Below are 21,444 nucleotides of genomic sequence, written 5' to 3' on the forward strand. Positions count from 1 at the left end.
CTCTCTCTCTCTCTCTCGGCCTCGCTCGCTCTCTCTCTCTCGGCCTCGCTCGCTCTCTCTCTCTCTCTCTCTCTCTCGGCCTCGCTCGCTCGCTCTCTCTCTCTCTCTCTCGGCCTCGCTCGCTCGCTCTCTCTCTCTCTCTCTCGGCCTCGCTCGCTCTCTCTCTCTCTCGGCCTCGCTCGCTCTCTCTCTCTCTCGGCCTCGCTCGCTCTCTCTCTCTCTCTCTCTCGGCCTCGCTCGCTCTCTCTCGCTCTCTCGGCCTCGCTCGCTCGCTCTCTCTCTCTCTCGGCCTCGCTCGCTCGCTCTCTCTCTCTCTCTCGGCCTCGCTCGCTCTCTCTCTCTCTCTCTCGGCCTCGCTCGCTCGCTCTCTCTCTCGGCCTCGCGCTCTCTCTCTCTCGGCCTCGCTCGCTCTCTCTCGGCCTCGCTCGCTCTCTCTCTCTCGGCCTCGCTCGCTCTCTCTCTCTCTCGGCCTCGCTCTCTCTCTCTCTCTCTCTCTCGGCCTCGCTCGCTCTCTCTCTCTCTCTCTCTCTCTCTCGGCCTCGCTCGCTCTCTCTCTCGGCCTCGCTCGCTCTCTCGGCCTCGCTCGCTCGCTCTCTCTCTCGGCCTCGCTCGCTCTCTCTCTCTCTCGGCCTCGCTCGCTCTCTCTCTCTCTCTCTCTCGGCCTCGCTCGCTCTCTCTCTCTCGCTCTCTCTCTCGGCCTCGCTCGCTCTCTCGGCCTCGCTCGCTCTCTCTCTCTCGCTCTCTCTCTCGGCCTCGCTCTCTCTCTCTCGGCCTCGCTCTCTCTCTCTCTCGGCCTCGCTCGCTCTCTCTCTCTCTCTCTCGGCCTCGCTCGCTCTCTCTCTCTCTCTCGGCCTCGCTCGCTCTCTCTCTCTCTCGGCCTCGCTCGCTCTCTCTCTCTCTCGGCCTCGCTCTCTCTCTCTCGGCCTCGCTCTCTCTCTCTCGGCCTCGCTCTCTCTCTCTCTCGGCCTCGCTCGCTCTCTCTCTCTCTCTCTCGGCCTCGCTCGCTCTCTCTCTCTCTCTCTCGGCCTCGCTCGCTCTCTCTCTCTCTCGGCCTCGCTTGCTCTCTCTCTCTCGGCCTCGCTCGCTCTCTCTCTCTCTCTCTCTCTCTCGGCCTCGCTCGCTCTCTCTCTCTCTCTCGGCCTCGCTCGCTCTCTCTCTCTCGGCCTCGCTCGCTCTCTCTCTCTCTCGGCCTCGCTCGCTCTCTCTCTCGGCCTCGCTCGCTCTCTCTCTCTCTCTCTCTCTCGGCCTCGCTCGCTCTCTCTCTCTCTCTCGGCCTCACTCGCTCTCGCTCTCTCTCTCTCTCTCTCTCTCTCGGCCTCGCTCGCGCTCTCTCTCTCTCTCTCTCGGCCGGCCTCGCTCGCTCTCTCTCTCTCTCGGCCTCGCTCGCTCTCTCTCTCTCGGCCTCGCTCGCTCGCTCTCTCTCTCTCTCGGCCTCGCTCGCTCGCTCTCTCTCTCGGCCTCGCTCGCGCTCTCTCTCTCTCTCTCTCTTGGCCTCGCTCGCTCTCTCTCTCTCTTGGCCTCGCTCGCTCTCTCTCTCGGCCTCGCTCGCTCTCTCTCTCTCTCGGCCTCGCTCGCTCTCTCTCTCTCTCTCTCGGCCTCGCTCGCTCTCTCTCGCTCTCTCTCTCTCTCTCGGCCTCGCTCGCTCTCTCTCTCTCGGCCTCGCTCGCTCTCTCTCTCTCTCTCTCTCTCGGGCTCGCTCGCTCTCTCTCTCTCTCTCGGCCTCGCTCGCGCTCTCTCTCTCTCTCTCGGCCTCGCTCGCGCTCTCTCTCTCTCTCTCTCGGCCTCGCTCGCTCTCTCTCTCTCTCGGCCTCGCTCTCTCTCTCTCTCTCTCTCGGCCTCGCTCTCTCTCTCTCTCTCTCTCGGCCTCGCTTGCTCTCTCTCGGCCTCGCTCGCGCTCTCTCTCTCTCTCTCTCGGCCTCGCTCGCTCTCTCTCTCTCTCTCGGCCTCGCTCGCTCTCTCTCTCTCTCTCGGCCTCGCTCGCTCTCTCTCTCTCTCGGCCTCGCTCGCTCTCTCTCTCTCTCTCTCGGCCTCGCTCGCTCTCTCTCTCTCTCTCGGCCTCGCTCGCTCTCTCTCTCTCTCTCTCTCTCTCTCGGCCTCGCTCGCTCGCTCTCTCTCTCTCTCTCGGCCTCGCTCTCTCTCTCGCTCTCTCTCTCGGCCTCGCTCGCTCGCTCTCTCTCTCGGCCTCGCTCTCTCTCTCTCTCTCTCGGCCTCGCTCTCTCTCTCTCTCGCTCTCTCTCTCTCTCTCTCTCTCTCGGCCTCGCTCGCGCTCTCTCTCTCTCTCGGCCTTGCTCGCTCGCTCTCTCTCTCGGGCGCTCTCGGCCTCTCTCGGCCTCGCTCGCGCTCTCTCTCTCTCTCGGCCTCGCTCTCTCTCTCTCTCTCGGCCTCGCTCGCTCGCGCTCTCGGCCTCTCTCTCTCTGCCTTGCTCTCCTGTCTCACCACCTCCCTCACCTCAACCCCTAGGCTACTGCATAGCACTCAGCAGCAGTAATTATGGTTAACGATCCCCTTTCTACTCCGAGGACACAATCAGTAATAGGGTGACTCTACTGCATTAACCTACATGCAGTGCATTAACCTACAAGAATAGTAGGAGAAAGAGAAATCTATCAAAAAGGTTGGTTTTGAAGAAAATGTGCCTAATTTTTTTTAATATATGGTATTCTTGGAATAATCATTAAGTCCTTAATCTTCTTTCCATTACTGAAAGCACTCCTGTCCTCAAAGTACTCATTACAATGGAGTGAGGTGGCTCTTTCTTATATATTCTCATACTTCAAGCAAGGAAAGAACTTTCATTCATATGGTGCTTCAACACATTCTCAGGATGTCCCAACGCACATCACAACCAATGAATTAGGTTGGTAAACAAAGCAGCCAATTTGTACAGGACAAGTATCCACAAGCAGCATGTGAATAAATGACTAAATAATCTGTTTTTGATGGTGTTGGCTGAGGGAGAAATGTTGACCAGGACAAGGAGAGAACTCCCTGCGCCTCCTCGAATCGGGCCACGCGATCTTTCATGTTCCACTTGAACAAGCAGACCGACCTTGCCTCATCTGAAGGACAGCCCCTCTGTCAATACAGCACTCCCTTAGTACTGCACTGAAATGCTGGTCTAGATTATGATCTTCAACTCAATTAGATATGTAATCGTAGATAACAACAGAAAATGCCGGAAATACTCAGCAGGCCAGGCAGCATCCGTGGAGAGAGAAAGAGAGTCAACGTTTCAGGTCTGGGACCCTTCGTCAGAACTGGAAAAAGCTGGAGATGTAACCGACATGATTTCCGTTTTGTCTCTCAGCTTTTTCCAGTTCTGATGAAGGGTCCCAGACCTGAAACGCTAACTCTGTTTCTCTCTCCACGGATGCTGCCTGACCTGCTGAGTATTTCCAGCATTTTCTGTTATTTCAGATTTCCAGCATCCGCGGTATTTTGCTATTGTATGTAATCGTAGACTCAGTTAAGCAGTTTCATTGATAACCATATTAAAAACTCAGCTGCATGCAAATTGGAGAGACGGTGTGCATGAGGCCTAGATAATTAGGTAAGAAGAAATGATCTTGATGGATCATGTGTGTGGCATTAGGCTGAAGAGGTATGCCTTCCTATAATCTATTCCCGTTAAGCGAATGTTGAAAGACTCCTAAATGTCTACTGCACAGTATAGATTTTGTGTAACTCACTTTTTTTTTGGCTAAATCCTTTGTTTTCTTCTAGTCTTTCTGTTCCAGATCTTACGCCAAACATCGGTCTTTTCTGGTACTTCTTTGCTGAGATGTTTGAGCACTTTCGCCTGTTTTTTGTGTGCGTGTTTCAAATCAACGTGTTCTTCTACACTCTTCCATTGTCCGTGAAATTAAGGTGAGCAGTTTTTTTTAATCCGCTTTTACAATGGCCCAGAAATTCGGGTCTCCACGGGTGAGTACGCACGGGGTACTCGCCCGTAAGCCCAATGAAAGTGCTGGTTTCCTGCATGCACTGCGCATGCGCGGGAAACCGGCACTTCCGTTCCCCTGAAAGAAGGGGTTCAGAGGTCGAACACGTGCGCCAGAGAGGCAGCGCGTGCGCATCGAACAAGTTTTTTTTGCAGCTTTCTCCGGGAGGGTAAGTCTCCAGCAGTTACACTTTTAAAAAGCAGGTGCAAGGCCTGCTTTTAACAAGGTAAGTGGTGAATTAATTAAAATTAAAACATTTTTTCCACAGGTTTATTATTTTTAAATACTTTAAAGAAAGGTAAATTTATTTTTAGCCCCGTTAGAAAATGTAATTAATGTTTTCAAAAATGTAAATTGTTTAAAATAGTTATTTCATGTAATTTATAGTTATTTTAAAAATGTGATTTAAAAAAAAATTATTTGACATTTTAGTGATGTTTTGGGGCTTATAGTATTTATAGGTTTGACAGTTCTTCCTGTCAAACTTATGAATGAAGCATTCCCTGCTACCATTGGCTCTCCATGGCCCATGTGATCCCAGGGGATGCATCGAACTAACTGCGCCCCTGGGATACACAGGCACTGCGCGCCGGCAATTGGAGCAGGCCCAGGATCAGAATCCCACGCGGGCCCACAGCTCAATGGCCGGCACGCTAGGTAAGTGCAGGTCGGGGGCTTGCACCCGCGGGAAGCCCCCGACCCGAATTTTTATTTTTATGTATGTCTTATTTAATTTTTTTCCCCTCACTCACTTTCTCTCCTCCCCAGACAAGTTGCTGGCATATTGTTCCACGGTTGTCAACATCCCTCTGATACCTCACCCAAGCTGCCATTATTCACGTTGGTCTAAGACCATGACTGTTGTCGAATTATTCGGCTGTGGGAGAATTACAGCTGAGCCCAGTCCTCTCCTTGCCCGATAGCCCCACAGGCTTTCCATTAGGTTGCTACATGGTATCAGGTGCAGGCAAACAGGACCGCCCCCCCCCCCCCTCACCACCACACTGAGGTTAATTGTATACCACTGCCTCAGCTAAGATCAACTAACACGCCACAGACCAGGGTCGAACCTAGAAAGAAAGACTTGCATTTATATAGCGCCTTTCATGACCTCAGGCCATCCCACAGCGCTTTACAGCCATTGAAGTACTTTTTGAAGTGCAGTCACTGTTGTAATGTAGGAAACGCGGCAGCCAATTTGCACACAGCAAGCTCCCACAAACAGCAATGAGCTAATGATCAGATAATCTGTTTTTAGTGATGTTGATTGAGGTATAAATATTTGCCAGGACACCGGGGCTAACTCCCCTGCACCACTTCGAGATAGTGCCACGGGATCTTTTTACATCCACCTGAGAGGGCAGACGGGACCTCGTTTTAACGTCTCATCCAAAAGACGGCACCTCCGACAGCGCAGCACTCCCTCAGTACCGCACTGGAGTGTCAGCCTAGATTTTTGTGCACAAATCTCTGGAGTGGGACTTGGACCCACAACCATTCTGACTCAGGCAAGAGTGCTACGAACCTAGGACCTTCCTGGTCTGTGTGCCTTAGCTACTCACTAGTCAACCCTGCTGAGTGATTGACAGAGCCTAATTTAAGATTCAAGAGTGTAAGTGATGCGCTATTAATTACTCATAAAAGACTGAGAGTTAGAAGAGTAACTAAAGGCTTTTATTAACAAAAGAATGGAGGTCTGCCTCGAGTGGTCGACCGGTCCAGAAATACAAAGGGCTGGGGAGCAGCCACCTTTATACTAGGACTTGTGGGAGGAGTCAGCCGAGGCATGTCCAGGCATGTACACAATGGAATGCAAACAGTATACAAACAGTGGTTTACCACATTCACCCCTTGTTTAAAATTGAGTCCGGCGGGGTGAAGTGTATTAAAAGTTAGTGTATTGGAGTCTCTCCGGAGGTCTTGTCTGCCGCTGTGATCGGCGTGGCGACGGCAGGGGTAGTGAAGCCTCCGGCATCAAGTCCCGCGTAGGCTGTGGCGCTGGCGTGTCGTCCTCGTAGATGTTGAGCGGGTCGCGGGACCCAGGCCTGCCGTCTGCTGGGGCTGGATATACATAGATACATAGAGATAGGAACAGGAGTAGGCCATTCGGCCCTTCGAGCCTGCTCCGCCATTCAATGAGATCATGGCTGATCTTCGTCTGAGATCATAGCTGATCTTACCAGTTCAGTACCCCGTCCCCTCCTTTTCTCCGTAACCCTTAATCCCCTTAGCCTTCAGAAATATATCCAATTCTCTCTTGAAAATATTTATTGAATTAGCCTTCACAGCCCTCTGTGGCAGGGAATTCCACAGGCTCACCACTCTTTGAGTGAAGAAATTCTTCCTCATCTCTGTTTTAAATGATTTGCCCGCTATTTTTAGACTGTGGCCCCTGGTTCTGTGCTCCCCGGCCATTGGAAACATTCTCTCTGAATTCAGCCTGTCCAGGCCTGCCATAATTTTATATGTTTCGATGAGATCCCCTCTCAATCTTCTAAACTCCAGTGAGTACAAGCCCAAACTATTTAATCTCTCTTCGTAGGTCATTCCCGCCATTCCAGGTATCAGCCTGGTGAATCGCCGTTGCACTCTTTCCATGGCAAGAACATCCTTCCGCAGATGGGGCGACCAAAACTGTACACAATACTCCAGATGCGGTCTCACCAGCACCTTGTACAGCTGTAGTAAGGTATCCCTATTCCTATACTCGAACCCCCTTGATATGAAGGCCAACATACCATTTGCCTTCTTAATCGCCTGTTGCACCTGCATGCTCTCCTTCAGTGACTGGTGCACAAGAACACCCAGGTCCCTCTGCACTTCCCCATCTCCCAATCTATTGCCATTTAGATAATAATCTACCCTCCTGTTTTTACCCCCAAAGTGGATAACCTCGCATTTATCCACATTATAGTGCATCTGCCACGTATCCGCCCATTCCCCCAACCTGTCCAAATCACACTGTAGCCTCCTGACATCCTCATCAGAGCCCACCCCTCCTCCTAGTTTAGTGTCGTCAGCGAATTTGGAAATATTGCATCCAATTCCCTGATCCAGATCATTTATATATATTGTGAACAGCTGGGGTCCCAGGACAGATCCTTGCGGCACCCCGCTGGTCACTGCCTGCCACTCCGAAAACGAGCCGTTTATTCCAACTCTCTGTTTTCTATCCGCCAGCCAGTTCTCTATCCACGTTGATACTTTGCCCCCAATCCCATGAGCCTTAATTTTGCATGATAATCTTTTGTGTGGAACCTTATCGAAGGCTTTCTGGAAGTCAAGGTACACCACATCCACTGGCTCTCCCCCATCTATTCTACCAGTTACCTCCTCAAAAAATTCCAGCAGATTAGTCAAACACGATTTACCCTTTGTAAATCCATGTTGACTCTGTCCGATCCTTTCCCCATTTGTCAAGTGCTCCGCTATTTTATCCTTAATAATGGACTCTAGCATTTTGCCCACAACCGATGTAAGGCTTACTGGTCTATAATTCCCTGCTTTCTCTCTACCCCCCTTTTTAAATATTGGGGTAACATTAGCTACCCTCCAATCCACGGGTACTGTTCCCGAGTCAATGGAGTTCCGGAAGATGATCCTTAGAGCATCTGCTATCTCCAGGGCCACCTCCTTAAGTACCCTAGGATGTAGTTTATCAGGCCCCGGGGATTTGTCGGCCTTCAGTCCCCTCAACTTACCCAACACCATATCCCTAGAGATACTAATTTCTGTCAGCTCCTCCCTCTCATTAGTCCCTATGTTTGCCGATATTCCTGGGAGGTTATTTGTGTCCTCCTTTGTGAATACAGAACCAAAGTATGAGTTTAATTGGTCTGCCATTTCCTTATTCTCCATTATATATTCTCCCGAATCGGACTGCAAGGGACCGACTTGGGATTTTACCAGTCTTTTCCTCCTGATATACCGATAAAAGCTTTTGCAGTCTGTCTTTATGTTTGCTGCAAGTTTACTTTCGTATTCTATTTTCCCCTTCCTGATTAATCCCTTTGTCCTCTTTTGCTGTATCCTGTACTGCCCCCAATCTTCCGGTCTGGTGCTTTTTTTTGCCAGTTGATATGCCCTTTTTTTTGATTTTATGCTGTCCCTAATTTCCCTCGTTATCGGATCGTGGGGGGGTGGTGGTAGTGGGTAGTGGGTTACTGCAGCCCCCGAGGGTGCAAGGTCTCTTATGGAGACTGTGTCCTCCCGCCCGTCCGGGTACGCAATGTAAGCGTACTGGGGGTTGGCGTGGAGGAGGTCGACCCTCTCGACCAGGGGGTCCGTTTTATGGGTCCTCACGTGTCTTCTCAGTAGGACCGGCCCTGGGGACGTCAGCCATGGCGGTAGCGATGTCCCCGATGTGGACTTCCTTGGGAAGACAAACATTTTCTCATGAGGGGTGGCATTAGTGGCAGTGCAGAGCAGTGACCGAATAGAGTGGAGCGCATCGGGTAGCACATCCTGCCAGCGGGAGGTTGGAAGGCCCCTAGACTTTAAGGCTAGCAGGGCGGCCTTCCAAACTGTCGCATTTTCTCTTTCCACCTGTCCGTTCCCCCGGGGGTTGTAACTAGTGGTCCTGCTTGTGGCAATACCCCTAGTTAGCAGGTACTGACGGAGTTCGTCGCTCATAAACGATGAGCCCCGGTCGCTATGGATATAGCTGGGGAAACCGAACAGGGTGAAGAGGTCATTTAGGCATTTAATGACCGTGGCACTGGTCGTGTCCGGGCAGGGGATGGCGAACGGGAAACGGGAGTACTCATCAATAATATTGAGGAAGTACACGTTGCGGTCGGAGGAGGGGAGAGGCCCTTTAAAATCGACGCTCAGGCGCTCGAAGGGGCGAGTGGCTTTTATCAGGTGGGCCCTGTCTGGTTTATAAAAGTGCGGTTTGCACTCAGCGCAGACTTGGCAGTTCCTGGTCATGGTCCTGACCTCCTCAATGGAGTAAGGTAGGTTGCGGGCCTTGACGAAGTGGAAGAACCTGGTGACCCCCGGGTGGCAGAGGTCATTGTGGAGGGCCCGCAGTCTATCGATCTGCGCGCTGGCGCAGGTGCCACGCGATAGAGCATCCGGGGGTTCGTTGAGCTTCCCGGGCCGGTACAAGATCTCGTAATTGTAGGTGGAAAGTTCGATTCTCCACCTCAAGATCTTGTCATTTTTGATTTTGCCCCTCTGCTTGTTGTTAAACATGAAAGCGACTGAACGCTGGTCAGTGAGCAGGGTAAATCGTTTTCCGGCCAGGTAGTGCCTCCAATGACGCACAGCCTCCACAATAGCCTGGGCCTCCTTCTCAACAGCGGAGTGTCTGGTCTCCGGGCCCTGGAGGGTTCGTGAAAAGAAGGCCACGGGTCTCCCCGCCTGATTGAGGGTAGCGGCCAGGGCAAAGTCGGACGCGTCGCTTTCCACCTGGAAGGGGATGGATTCGTCCACTGCGTGCATGGTGGCTTTGGCGATGTCCTCCTTGATACAGTGGAAGGCTAAGCGGGCCTCTGCCGTCAAGGGAAAAGAGGTGGACTTGATCAGCGGACGGGCCTTGTCCGCATAGTAGGGGACCCACTGGGCGTAATAGGAGAAAAACCCTAGGCACCTCTTCAGGGCCTTGAGGCAGTGGGGCAGTGGGAGTTCCATAAGGGGACGCATCCGGTCGGGGTCGGGACCGATGACTCCGTGTTCCACAACACAGCCAAGGATGGCGAGGCGGTCTGTGCGGAATATGCACTTCTCCTTGTTATATGTCAGGTTCAGGAGTTGGGCGGTGCGGAGGAATTTTTCGAGGTTTGCGTCATGGTCCTGCAAGTCACGGCCGCAGATGGTCACATTGTCCAGGTATGGGAAAGTGGCCTGCAACGCATTTTGATCTACCATCCGGTCCATCTCCCTTTGGAAGACGGAGACCCCGTTGGTGACGCCAAAGGGAACCCTAAGGAAGTGATAGAGGCGGCCGTTTGCCTCAAAGGCAGTGTACTGGCGGTCCTCAGGGCAGATAGGGAGCTGGTGGTACGCTGATTTCAGGTCAATGGTCGAGAAGACGCGGCACTGCGCGATCTGATTGACCATATCAGCTATGCGGGGGAGTGGGTAGGCGTCCAGCAGGGTGTAGCGATTTATTGTCTGGCTGTAGTCGATGACCAGGCGCTGCTTCCCGCCGGTCTTAACGACCACAACCTGGGCTCGCCAGGGGCTGGTGCTGCCCTCAATAATCCCTTCCTTCAGGAGCCGCTCCACTTCGGTTTTAATGAAAACCCTGTCCCCGGCACTGTATCGTCTGCTCTTTGTGGCGATGGGCTTACAGTCGGGGGTGAGGTTAGCAAACAGTGGGGGGGGGGTGACTCGGAGTGTGGAGAGGTTGCACCTGGTGCGCGGCGGGCAATTTGGAAGCTGCTGGCTGCGGACTGTGAGTGGGGGGAGGGGTCCACCGTACGCCATCGTAACACTTTTAAGGTGGCACTGAAAATCTAACCCCAGTAGAACGGCAGCGCAGAGGTCGGGCAGGACCAGAAGTTTAAAATTATCGTACACAGTCCCGTCTACTATGAGTGTCACCACGCAGTAGCCGCCAATGTCCGCTGACTGGGACTCGGAGGCCATAGAAATCCGCTGGTGCGCAGGCAGGACTGGGAGAGAGCAACGCTGCACCGTGTCAGGGTGGATGAAGCTCTCCGTGCTCCCAGAGTCAAAAAGGCAGATTGTATCGTGACCATTTACCTTAATGTCCATTGTGGAACTGGCCAGTTGGTGCGGTCTCGCTTGGTCCAGTGTAACGGATGCCAGCGTAGGGGTCGGTGTGTCGCTGCGGGTATCAGATGAGGCGGTGTCGGGGGCCTGCTGCGTCCCGGCTGTCGTCCAAGATGGCGGCGTCCATGATCCCCATGTGGCTGGAGGCGTCCAAAATGGCTGCTGTACCGGTGATTCGCACATGGCCGAGGAGGCCCAAGATGGCGGCCCACACACGGCGCTGCTGGGGTTCGGGGTGGCTTTGGCCCTGCAGACGCTAGCGTAGTGTCCCTTCTTCCCGCAGCCCGAGCAGATCGCGTTTTTCGCCGGGCAGCGCGCTCTGGGGTGTTTTGCCTGGCCACAGAAGTAGCATTTCTGGCCTTGGGGCACTGCTGTCTGGCCTTGGGACACTGCTGCGGTAGTTGGGCCATTGCTGGGGTGTGGCTGGGGTGGCACGGCGCTATGAGGCGGTCCTACCGTGTCCCAGGCTGTCGTTCCCCGCGGCGTCCACGGTGCAGAGGAGTAGGCATCCATGCCCTGGTAGGCTGCATCCAATGATAGTGCGAGTTCAGAGGCCTTGTTGAGGTTGAGGTCACTCTGCTCCAACAGTCGCTGTCGGGTGTAATTGGATCTGTGGCCCGCTACAAAAGCGTCCCGGATAAGTTCCTCTGTGTACACGGCGGCCTTTACATCCTTACACCCACAGGCCCGGCCAAGCACGGACAGTGCCTGAAGATATTCCACGGTCGATTCCCCAGGTTGTTTACGACTCCCCAGAAGGTGCCTGGCGTACACTTTGTTCACTGGGCGCGTGTACTGGTCCTTGAGGAGCTTGATAGCATCCGCGTATGAGGTCGCGTCTTGGATGACCGAGTACACTCGGTGGTTCACTTTGGAGGTCAGGACATCCAGTTTGTCCTCTTCCGATTTGATTGCTTCGGAGGCGGTCAGGAATTTTTCGAAACACTTAAGCCAGTGAGTAAACTTGGTGGATGAGTCCGCCTCCCGATGATTTAAGTCCAGGCATGCTGGTGTGAGGATCTTTTCCATTATAAAAATTTTGTTAATAAAATTGATGCGCTATTAATTACTCATAAAAGACTGAGAGTTAGAAGAGTAACTAAAGGCTTTTATTAACAAAAGAATGGAGGTCTGCCTCGAGTGGTCGACCGGTCCAGAAATACAAAGGGCTGGGGAGCAGCCACCTTTATACTAGGACTTGTGGGAGGAGTCAGCCGAGGCATGTCCAGGCATGTACACAGTGGAATACAAACAGTGGTTTACCACAGTAAGTCCTGTGTTTTTTACCTGTTGATTTCACACTAACCTGGATAGAAGATGTCCAAACTGTTTACTTTGAGTATATTTGCTCCTGAACATTTTAAAGTGCAGTTTGGAAAATGCAGGTGCAAAAGCTTGTTGCTGTGCCCTTGTGTTCTACCATGTGAGAGTGTCTCCGGCACGTCATTCAGATGAGGGGACTTCTGATATTCAGCACCCCTTCAATGCTGCAGTGGAGTGTCAATCCAGATTATGTGCTTAAATCCTCTACAAATTCCCATATTGATGAGTTCCTGGCCCAGTAAAGCTGACTGTCCTTTGGAAGCACTTACCCAGAGACGGGAAGTGAGGACAAGTAGGAGGCTGAGGCAACCCTGCCGCGCTCGCATATAACTCCACTGGTCAGTGCCGTGAGTGCACATGAGAACAGAGAGTCTTTAGCATGAGTGAAAGATTACAGGGCAGCATTGGCAGGGGTTTGGGTGCTAGTTGTTTGCCTTCTGTCTGAGCTGAGTTGTGTGTGTGGTACAGGGAGACCCTAAAAATGAGTTGCATTAAATGTAAAAAAAAAACAAATGGCTCGCGTCCAGTTCACACCTGTTGTGCATAGTTTTGGGTGAGTTAATAATACTGGCAAGCAAAATTGTGGAAGTATTTGAAGTGTTCTTCATCTTGGGTCAGCAGGCAATCCTCTTAGCCAGGTGATCGGGCCCAGGGAGAGTACAATATAAAGCGTTCTCTTTAAAAAGAAAATAGTACTTGACGTAATAAAACTCACTACGCACTTGGTTCGAGTGTAAAGCAAGACTTTAATCAACTTGTTTCAGAACATGGAGGTCTAGTTGTACTTCACTAGTTCCTGTCTTACAAAATGTCCCTGGTAAGCTGGGCCCACGCCCGAGTATTTATACTCCTTGGGCGGCGCCACCAGCTGGCCGTCCAGTGTTATTTCATGAGTAGTTTCTTTATGATGATGAGGTTTATAACAGTACTGATACTTAAAATTCTAAACTGACACCTCTTGTAGAGATTGAGTAGATTGGGCCACTCTCTGGAATTTAGAAGAATGAGAGGTGATCTCATTGAAACATTTAAGATTCTAAGGGGGATTGACAGGCTGTTTTCCCCCTGGCTGGAGAGTCTAGAACTAGGGGGCATAGTTTCAGCATAAGGGGTTGGCCATTTAAGACTTTGATGAGGAGGAATTTCTTTACTCAGAGTTGTGAATCTTTGGAATTCTCTGCCCCAGAGGGCTGTGGATGCTGAGTCTTTGAGTATATTCAAGGCCGAGATGGGTAGATTTTTGGACTCTAGGGGAATCAAGGGATATGGGGATCGGGCGGGAAAGTGGAGTTGAGGTCAAAGGTTGGCCATGATCTTATTGAATGGTGGAGCAGGCTCGAGGGGCCGTATGACCCACTCCTGCTGTTATCTCTTATATTCTTATGTTATGTATTGCACATAATGGTTCTGCTGATGACCTGGTTCTAAACCTCCATGTTCCACATATTATTTGTTCTATTGATGAAAGGATCACTTAATATGAAAAGCAGAGAACAGCCTAGTAAAACCTTGTTGTAAATTAAGGGTTCTTCAGTTTCCAGCATTTAATGTTGTTAATAGATCAGTTAGCTGCCAGATGTTTGAAGCATGCTGTTAGCTATTGAGCAGTTAATGTTCAGTGTGCGAGTTGTAAACTTGGTTACTTATTGACCTATCTGCATTTTTTTTTTTAATAACTTGGTCGCGATTGCTATGATGCTACTCTTTTTATTCCTTTTGCAGAGATCATCCCATGTTTTTCATGTTCATTCAGATTGCAATCATTGCAATTTTCAAGTCTTACCCTACCGTAGGGGATGTAGCGCTGTATATGGCCTTCCTGCCTATGTGGAATCACCTTTACAGATGTAAGTACAACATTGATGGAGCGTATCTGGCACTAACAATAGGATTTTATATTTTTCTTTAATGTTCTCTTCTGCCCCTGCTGGGGAATAGTTACCTCCGTGCTAGCAGCCCTGCAATAGCTCACCCATGTAACCACTTTTTCTGCACGAGTGTTAATGGTGAATTGACAGCCTTGGCAAGCATCACCATGGAGTCTGAGCCTCCTCTCCCGTCACTTGCACCTTCCAGCAGAGGTTACTCATGGCAATGAGTAATTTTTGCCATCCCTCATCCTTGGGCACTCCAAGCACTGTCAACTGAAAGGGGTTGCGGTATTGTAGTGGTTACGTTATTGGACTCTGGAATTAATAATCCACAGAATGGGATTTAAATCCCATCATAGCAGTTTGAGAATTTCAATACAGTTTTTAGTAAGAGCTGATATTAATAAAAGTGACCATGATGCTGTCAGCTTGTCATATTGTCACATTGGTTTGCTAACATCCTTTAAAGAAGGAAACCTGCTGTCCTTACCCGGTCTGGCCTATATGTGACTCCAGTCCCACACCAATGTGGCTGCCTCTTAACTGCCTCTCTGAAAGTGGCCTTGCAAGTCACTCAGTTGGCCCACCACCGCCTTCTCAGGGCAACTAGGGATGGGCAATAATTGTCGGCCCTGTCAGCGACGCCCACATCCCAAGAATGAACAAAAATACCCATACTGGTGCCCTGGCTGATATCAGGGGTCAGGACTGGGATCTTCCTGCACTTGCCTGGCTCAGTACCACATTGGGCAGTGCATGTACACACTGAGCCATCGCTGGCCTACAGCGCAATTTTATTTATTTTCAGATTCTGCCTATGATCACCAGGTATTGCAATCTGTACAGGATCTTGGGCAATGTAGAAATGACAACACAGAAGGTGGCCATTTGGCCCATCAGGCTAATGCTGGTGCTAATTCCTTAACTTTTTGTATCTACTTCAGTCGCATCGCTCTGCCTTTTCCCCCTGTATTCTGTTATATTCTTCTTTTTCAAGTACCTGTACAGTGAATGCAATACAGGAAACTTTCGATTTAACCGGCCACTAAATAACCGGAACGCTCTATCCACCGGCAAAATTCAGGAGTCGGTTCAGATAACTTTTTTTTACTTTTAGTTACTTTTTTACTCATTTGTGGCTGTGCAAGCGTGTAGCTGAAGCTGTTGCTAAGCTACAGAGACGCTTGCAACTTGTGCCGATTGTTTTGAAGCTAAGCAACAGGGTTTGTTGCTTTAGACGGAGCTCAGAAGCTCCGTATCTTTTAACTATAGCGTTCGGTTATCCGGCATTGTTGATGGACCGGCACCAGGTCAGTCCCGTCCGTGCTGGATACCAGAAAGTTTCCTGTAGTTCAATCCTAAATGGTTTAGGAATTTGAGATCGTTAGTTAGAAACTCAATGCTGAATATTTGGTCTTGTAATAGTCTTTTTATTAAAACCATTTTTGAATTTTCCTGATATTCCCATTTACACTGCCTCTAGACCCATCCTTTGTGTCTTTACTTGTCCCATTGCCATCTCCTTTCGCCTTGCACCATCTCTCCTGCCTGCCGCCCCATCACAGACCTCCCGTTTGTTCTTCACTCTCCCCCCGCCCCCCCCCCCCCTTTCCCTGCCTCTGCACTTGCTTAAAAACCTGTTACATCTCTAACCTTTTCCCATTCTGACGAAAGGTCATCGACCTGAAACGTTAACTCTGTTTCTCGCTCCACAGATGCTGCCTGCATTTTCTGTTTTTATTTTTGAATTTTCCTTACTGCTGTTCAACTAATGTGATATAATATGAGGAAATGGTAATAAAATATAATAGTCACATAGGACTGAAGATGTTTGGAATTGGTGCTACTTCCCAGCAGCAGACTGCTGGGAATAATATGTCACTGCAGAACCAATGATCATTGATTTTCCTTTCTAACGCCCTCTGCTGGTGGACACTTGAATTGCCCTTTTCATTTTCTCTTCCTCGTTTTTCAACTACTTTGTAGAGCTATTGCCCCCACAATATACAGGAAACTCTTTATTATCTGGCACCAACGGGACCAGCGTGGTGCCGGTTTATCAAAAAGTCCGGATTACAGAGAGGTATAGTTTAAAAGGTACGAGAACTCCGTACACAGCAACAAATCCAGGTTTCCCTGTTGCTTAGCAACATGTGCAGGAACTCCGGCCGCAGACCAAGCGTCCCACAAGTGCACGAACCCCAGTTACACAGCCACAGATCCAGGAACTGCCACTAATATGAAGTAGAACTTACCTGAACCTACTCCTGAATTTTGCCGCTTAACAGAGATTTCCGGTTATTTAGGTGCTGGTAAATTGAGAGTTTCCTGTAACTTCAGGATCTGCCGTGAGGAGCAATAATAGTTTTGCTGTCTTCTCTTCCTGAACCAAGCCACTTGCATGCTCATCACTCCTTGAACCTGGGACCCTCTGGCGAGCTACTGCATCAAGACGGAATCTTATCCACTAAGCCACCAGGGAAAAAGCAGGTAGTTTTGCTGATCAATAAATGTGGCATACTGCTCTCTTAGTGCTCCAACAGGCTTGTGCTACAGAGTTAGGACATCTGCTAAGTTCTTGAACTCAACTGAAGTCCAATGAAAGCCCAGCAAGTTCTCATTTGCTTCCCGCACTGTTGGCAAAGGAAAAATCCAAACGAGAATATGTCTCTCCTGGCAGTGGCTAGCTGAAGGTCGTCCTGGCGCCAAAGGCATTGTCTCGGAAAATGTGCCGGATTAAAGTGGCCAACTTAATTTGTGTTTGTATTTTTCAGTCCTTCGGAACATCTTTGTGGTGACCTGCATGTTGATCTCTTCATCGGTGCTGTTCCCCGTTCTGTGGCATCTTTGGATTTATGCTGGAAGTGCGAATTCCAACTTCTACTATGCCATTACCTTGGCTTTCAATGTTGGACAGGTTTGTGTACTAGTTAACCTGTCAGAGTGCCTGTACCTATGTGGACTACTGTTAGAGCAGAAGTCCTGCCTGGGTAAATGGAGGCCGTCGTTTGTGGGTACAGTTCCCCATTAGTGGTGCCACTAGATAGAATTTCATGAGATCAAAGGAGGGGAAGTTGTACACACACAATGTCCATTAGGTTGCCTCTAAGCAGCAATGCTAAAGTATAAAATGGGGCAAGAAGTGACTATGCAAAGCCGCTAAGAACATAAGAAATAGGAGCAGGAGTAGGCCATTCGGCCCCTCGACCCTGCTCCGCCATTCAATAAGATCATGGCTGATCTTCTACCTCAACTCCACTTTCCCCATATCCCTTGATTTCCTTAATATTCAAAAATCTATCGATCTCTGTCTTGAATATACTCAACGACTGAGCCTCCACAGCCCTCTGGGGTAGAGAATTCCAAAGATTCACCACCCTCTGAGTGAAGAAACTTTTCCTTATCTCAGTCCTAAATGGCCGACCCCTTATTCTGAGACTGTGACCCCTGGTTCTAGACTCCCCAGCCAGGGGAAACATCCTCCCTGCATCTACCCTGTCAAGCCCTGTAAGAATTTAGTATGTTTCAATGAGATCACCTCTCATTCTTCTAAACTCTAGAGAATATAGGCCTAGTCTACTCAATCTCTCCTCATAGGACAATCCCCCCATCCCAGGAATCAGTCTGGTGGACCTTCGTTGCACTCCCTCTATGGCAAGTATATCCTTCAATAGGTAAGGAGACCAAAACTGTACACAATACTCCAGGTGTGGTCTCACCAGGGCCCTATATAATTGCAGTAAGACGTCTTTACTCTTATACTCAAATCCTCTTGTAATAAAGGCCAACATACCATTTGCTTTCCTAATTGCTTGCTGTACCTGCATGTTAACTTTCAGTGATTCGTGTACAAGGGCACCCAGGTCCCTCCGAACACCAACATTTCCCAATCTCGCACCATTTTAAAAAAAAACTCTGCTTTTCTATTTTCCTACCAAAGTGGATAACTTCACATTTCTCCACATTATATTCCATTTACCATGTTCTTGCCCACTCACTTAGCCTGTTTACATCCCCTTGCAGCCTCTTTGCATCCTCCTGACAACTTACATTCCCACCCAGCTTTGTATCATCAGAAAACTTGGATATATTACATTTGGTCCCCTCATCCAAATCATTGATGTAGATTGTGAATAGCTGAGGCCCAAGCACTGATCCTTGAGGTACCCCACTAGTTACTGCCTGCCAACCCGAAAATGACCTGTTTATTCCTACTCTCTGTTTTCTGTCCGTTAACCAATCCTCAATCCATGCTAGTATATTACCCCCCAATCCCATGAGCCCTAATTTTGTTTAATAACCTCTTGTGTGGCACCTTATCGAATGCCTTCTGAAAATCCAAATACACCACATCCATTGGTTCCCCCTTTATCTATTCTGCTAGTTACAACCTCAAAAAAAGTACACTAAGTGTACCTTCTTTTAGCACTTGACACAATGGGGTATTTCAGTGGAATATAATTCCCCTTTAAAAGAATTTACTCCTTAAACCAAGGGTCTGTGCTTGTGCATCCCTATACAGGCACGGTCATGAATTTACTCTGCTTAACAGTGGCTAAGTAATCTTTCCCTCCCTCCCCATCCCTCAGGAGGAAAGATTTGAGGCCTGCAGGTGCACCTAAAATGGTACCTCACTATATTAGTGGAGCTCCCATGGTGTAGCTGGATAAGTCAGATGACTCGCTACCTTATTAGGGCCATGTTAGACGGAATGTAATATTCTGCTGTTAAAGTGAGGCTGCATCTCTTTAAGGCCACAAAATATAATAAAAAGAAAGAACTTACATTTATATAGTGCCTTTCACCACCTCGGGGCGCCTCAAAGCGCTTTACAGCCAATGAAGTACTTTTGAAGTGTAGTCACTGTTGTAATATAGGAAATTTGCGCACAGCATGATACCACAAACAGCAATGCGATAATGACGAGATAATGTTTGTGATGTTGGGTAAGGGATAAATATTGGCCAGAACACCGGGGAGAACTCCTGCATCCACTAATTGATCTGAGGAGGGCACAGCAATTGCACCTTGTTAGATACAGCGGCACTTTAGAATATCGTGCATTACGTGGTATAATGCTCCTGACCTTATTAAACCCTAACCTGACATGAGCAGCAGCCCAGGCCATCTAATTTATTTTAATAATCAACGGGTAATAACGGTCACAGGCTTTGGTTAGTAAGGCACGTTCTGAATCACTTGTGTAGCCATCAGGGCAATAATCAAGTAGATAAGGTGGTTAAGAAGGCATACGGAATGCTTACCTTTATTAGCCGTGACATAGAATACAAGAGCAGGGAGGTTATGCTTCAACTGTATAAAACACTAGTTAGGCCTCAGCTAGAGTACTGCGTGCAGTTCTGGTCACCACATTACAGGAAAGATGTGATTGCACTAGAGAGGGTAGAGAGGAGATTTACAAGGATGTTGCCGGGTGTAGAGAATCTTAGCTATGAGGAAAGACTGGATAGGTTGGGTCTGTTTTCCTTGGAACAGAGGAGGCTGAGGGGAGACCTTATTGAGGTGTATAAAATTATGAGAGGCACAGATAAAGTGGATAGAAAGGACCTGTTTCCCTTAGCAGAGGGGTCAAAAACCAGGGGCACAGATTTAAAATAATTGGTAGAAGATTTAGAGGGGATTTGAGGGGAAATTTCTTCACCCAGAGGGTTGTGGGGGTCTGGAACTCACTGCCTGAAAGGGTGGTAGAGGCAGGAACCCTAACCACATTTAAAAAGTACTTGGGATGCTGTAACCTGCAGGGCTACGGACCAAGAGCTGGGAAGTGGGATTAGGCTGGAGAGCTCTTTGTTGGCCGGCGCTGACACGATGGGCCGAAATGGCCTCCTTCCGTGCTGTAACTTTCTATGATTCTATAATTTATTGCAGGAGCCCTTAGCTAGTCCATATGTGCATGCTACATCACCTATTTTAGTTTGTTAGCAAGATAGTTTGAGTCATCCTTATTTAACATTGGTGTGATAACTGGTAATGTCTAATATTCCTCCACAGATCCTGTTGATTTCTGATTACTTCTATGCCTACATTCGGAGAGAGTATCATCTCGTCGAGGGACTTCATTTGAAATCCCAGGATGGAAAAGCAGCCCACGTCGTTCTTAAATAAGGGGACCAATTACTGCCATGTATTAACATTAAAATCCCAACACGCTCCTGTTTTATTTTGTTGGGAGGTACTGTTGCTAAGGACATCTTTAACTGATATACAGTATCTCTTATTGTGGTACAGCTATGGATTGCAGGATTCAATCACTTAAATGTGTTTGTTTTTATGGAGCTCGAAGCACCAGGAGGACAAGAGTTTAAGTTCAAAGTACTGTCAACTTGAAAAGTTTTAGAACTCCGTAAGTTATTTTTTTGAAAGTTAGTCCCTAATCTTTTTCTGGTTTCTGGATGGTACGAGTCATAATATTGCACTGGAGTTGTACTAGCCTGGGAATTCAGATGCTCGTGGCACAGTGTTCATGTTTATACATGCTCCTGTTTCTCTCTTCCCTCTGCAGCCCTTGGCTGGGTGGTGGGTGACTAAAGGCGAGGGCTCCTGCGGAATGCTGGTTAACTCCAGATGGGTTTCTCTTCCCAGCTGTGTTCTAGTATGAGGTGTATTCCAGTGACTCCCAACTCTGCTACCACGGGAGGCTCAACCGTACCTGCCAAAAGTGTCGGACTAAAGGCTGTCCTTTCTGATTGGCGCGTGTCTGCTGTTCACCTTACTCTGGAGACTTGACCACACTTCTGAGAAGTGGAGTTGATCTTGCTGCCTGAAATTTAAAAATGGGTGGGGGGTTTGAAGTGTGTGAGATAAATGGGCTAAAAATATTGTCAAGTCTAAATCATTAACTGAATGTACAATACATCCTTTTCCTTATAAACTTCTGTTATAACACTCTCTGCTATACACCCCAAAATGATTGTAAGATTCTGTTGATAAAGCTAATCAAAGCCTTTGGCTTCTGAAATGTTCACGTTACACTATTATCCTGTGTTATGGAATGTTTTTCCCACTGTATAAGTGCACACCTTCTAATGAACAAAATGCTTTGGTCATGAGGGCAATGTAACGAGTGGCAGGCATTGCACTCGCTCTCAAAAAATTAAGTTCAATTAGTATGGGACTGTATTGTATACTTTATTGTGGACTGTTTATAAAGAGTGTAATGTGTTCTATATCTCACTTCCTCCACCCATGTTATAAGGAGAGTCTGTTCACCCGAGGCATATAATAGGGAGAGCTGAATTATATTTCCAAGGAATGTAATACTGAGAGGCTGTACACTAGAACCACATATTTTGCTACATCCATATAAAAGTAAATTCCTGACATTTGGCACATTCACCATTGACACCGAACCAAAGGAGGAGACATTAGGACAGATGGCCAAACGCTTGGTCAAAGGGGTAGATTTTAAGCAGCGTCTTGAAGGAGAGAGGCGAAGGGGTTTGGGGAGGGTTTTCCAGAGCTTGGGGCCTAGACGGCTGAAGGCACGGCCGCCAGTGGTGGGGCGAAGAAAGTGAGGGGCCGACGAGGACAGAGTTGGAGCAACGCAG

General features: G+C 49.0%; 1 protein-coding gene across 1 annotated transcript in view; it reads left to right on the forward strand.

The window, feature by feature from the left end:
- pigu (phosphatidylinositol glycan anchor biosynthesis, class U) overlaps nucleotides 1–21,063 on the forward strand; it is a 47,852-nt gene extending 26,789 nt beyond the window's left edge. Inside the window, exons 9-12 of the mRNA XM_086005755.1 lie at nucleotides 3,724–3,867; nucleotides 13,728–13,852; nucleotides 16,651–16,793; nucleotides 19,889–21,063. Of these exons, the coding sequence (XP_085861881.1) occupies nucleotides 3,724–3,867; nucleotides 13,728–13,852; nucleotides 16,651–16,793; nucleotides 19,889–20,002 (526 nt within the window). The 3' untranslated portion in view covers nucleotides 20,003–21,063. The remainder of the gene's footprint in view (nucleotides 1–3,723; nucleotides 3,868–13,727; nucleotides 13,853–16,650; nucleotides 16,794–19,888) is intronic.
- The last annotated feature ends 381 nt before the right edge of the window (nucleotides 21,064–21,444 follow it).

This window comes from Somniosus microcephalus, chromosome 13 (assembly GCF_052327205.1).
Source record: "Somniosus microcephalus isolate GS21.2 chromosome 13, FLI_Smic_1.0, whole genome shotgun sequence".
Taxonomy (NCBI): Eukaryota; Metazoa; Chordata; class Chondrichthyes; order Squaliformes; family Somniosidae; genus Somniosus; species Somniosus microcephalus.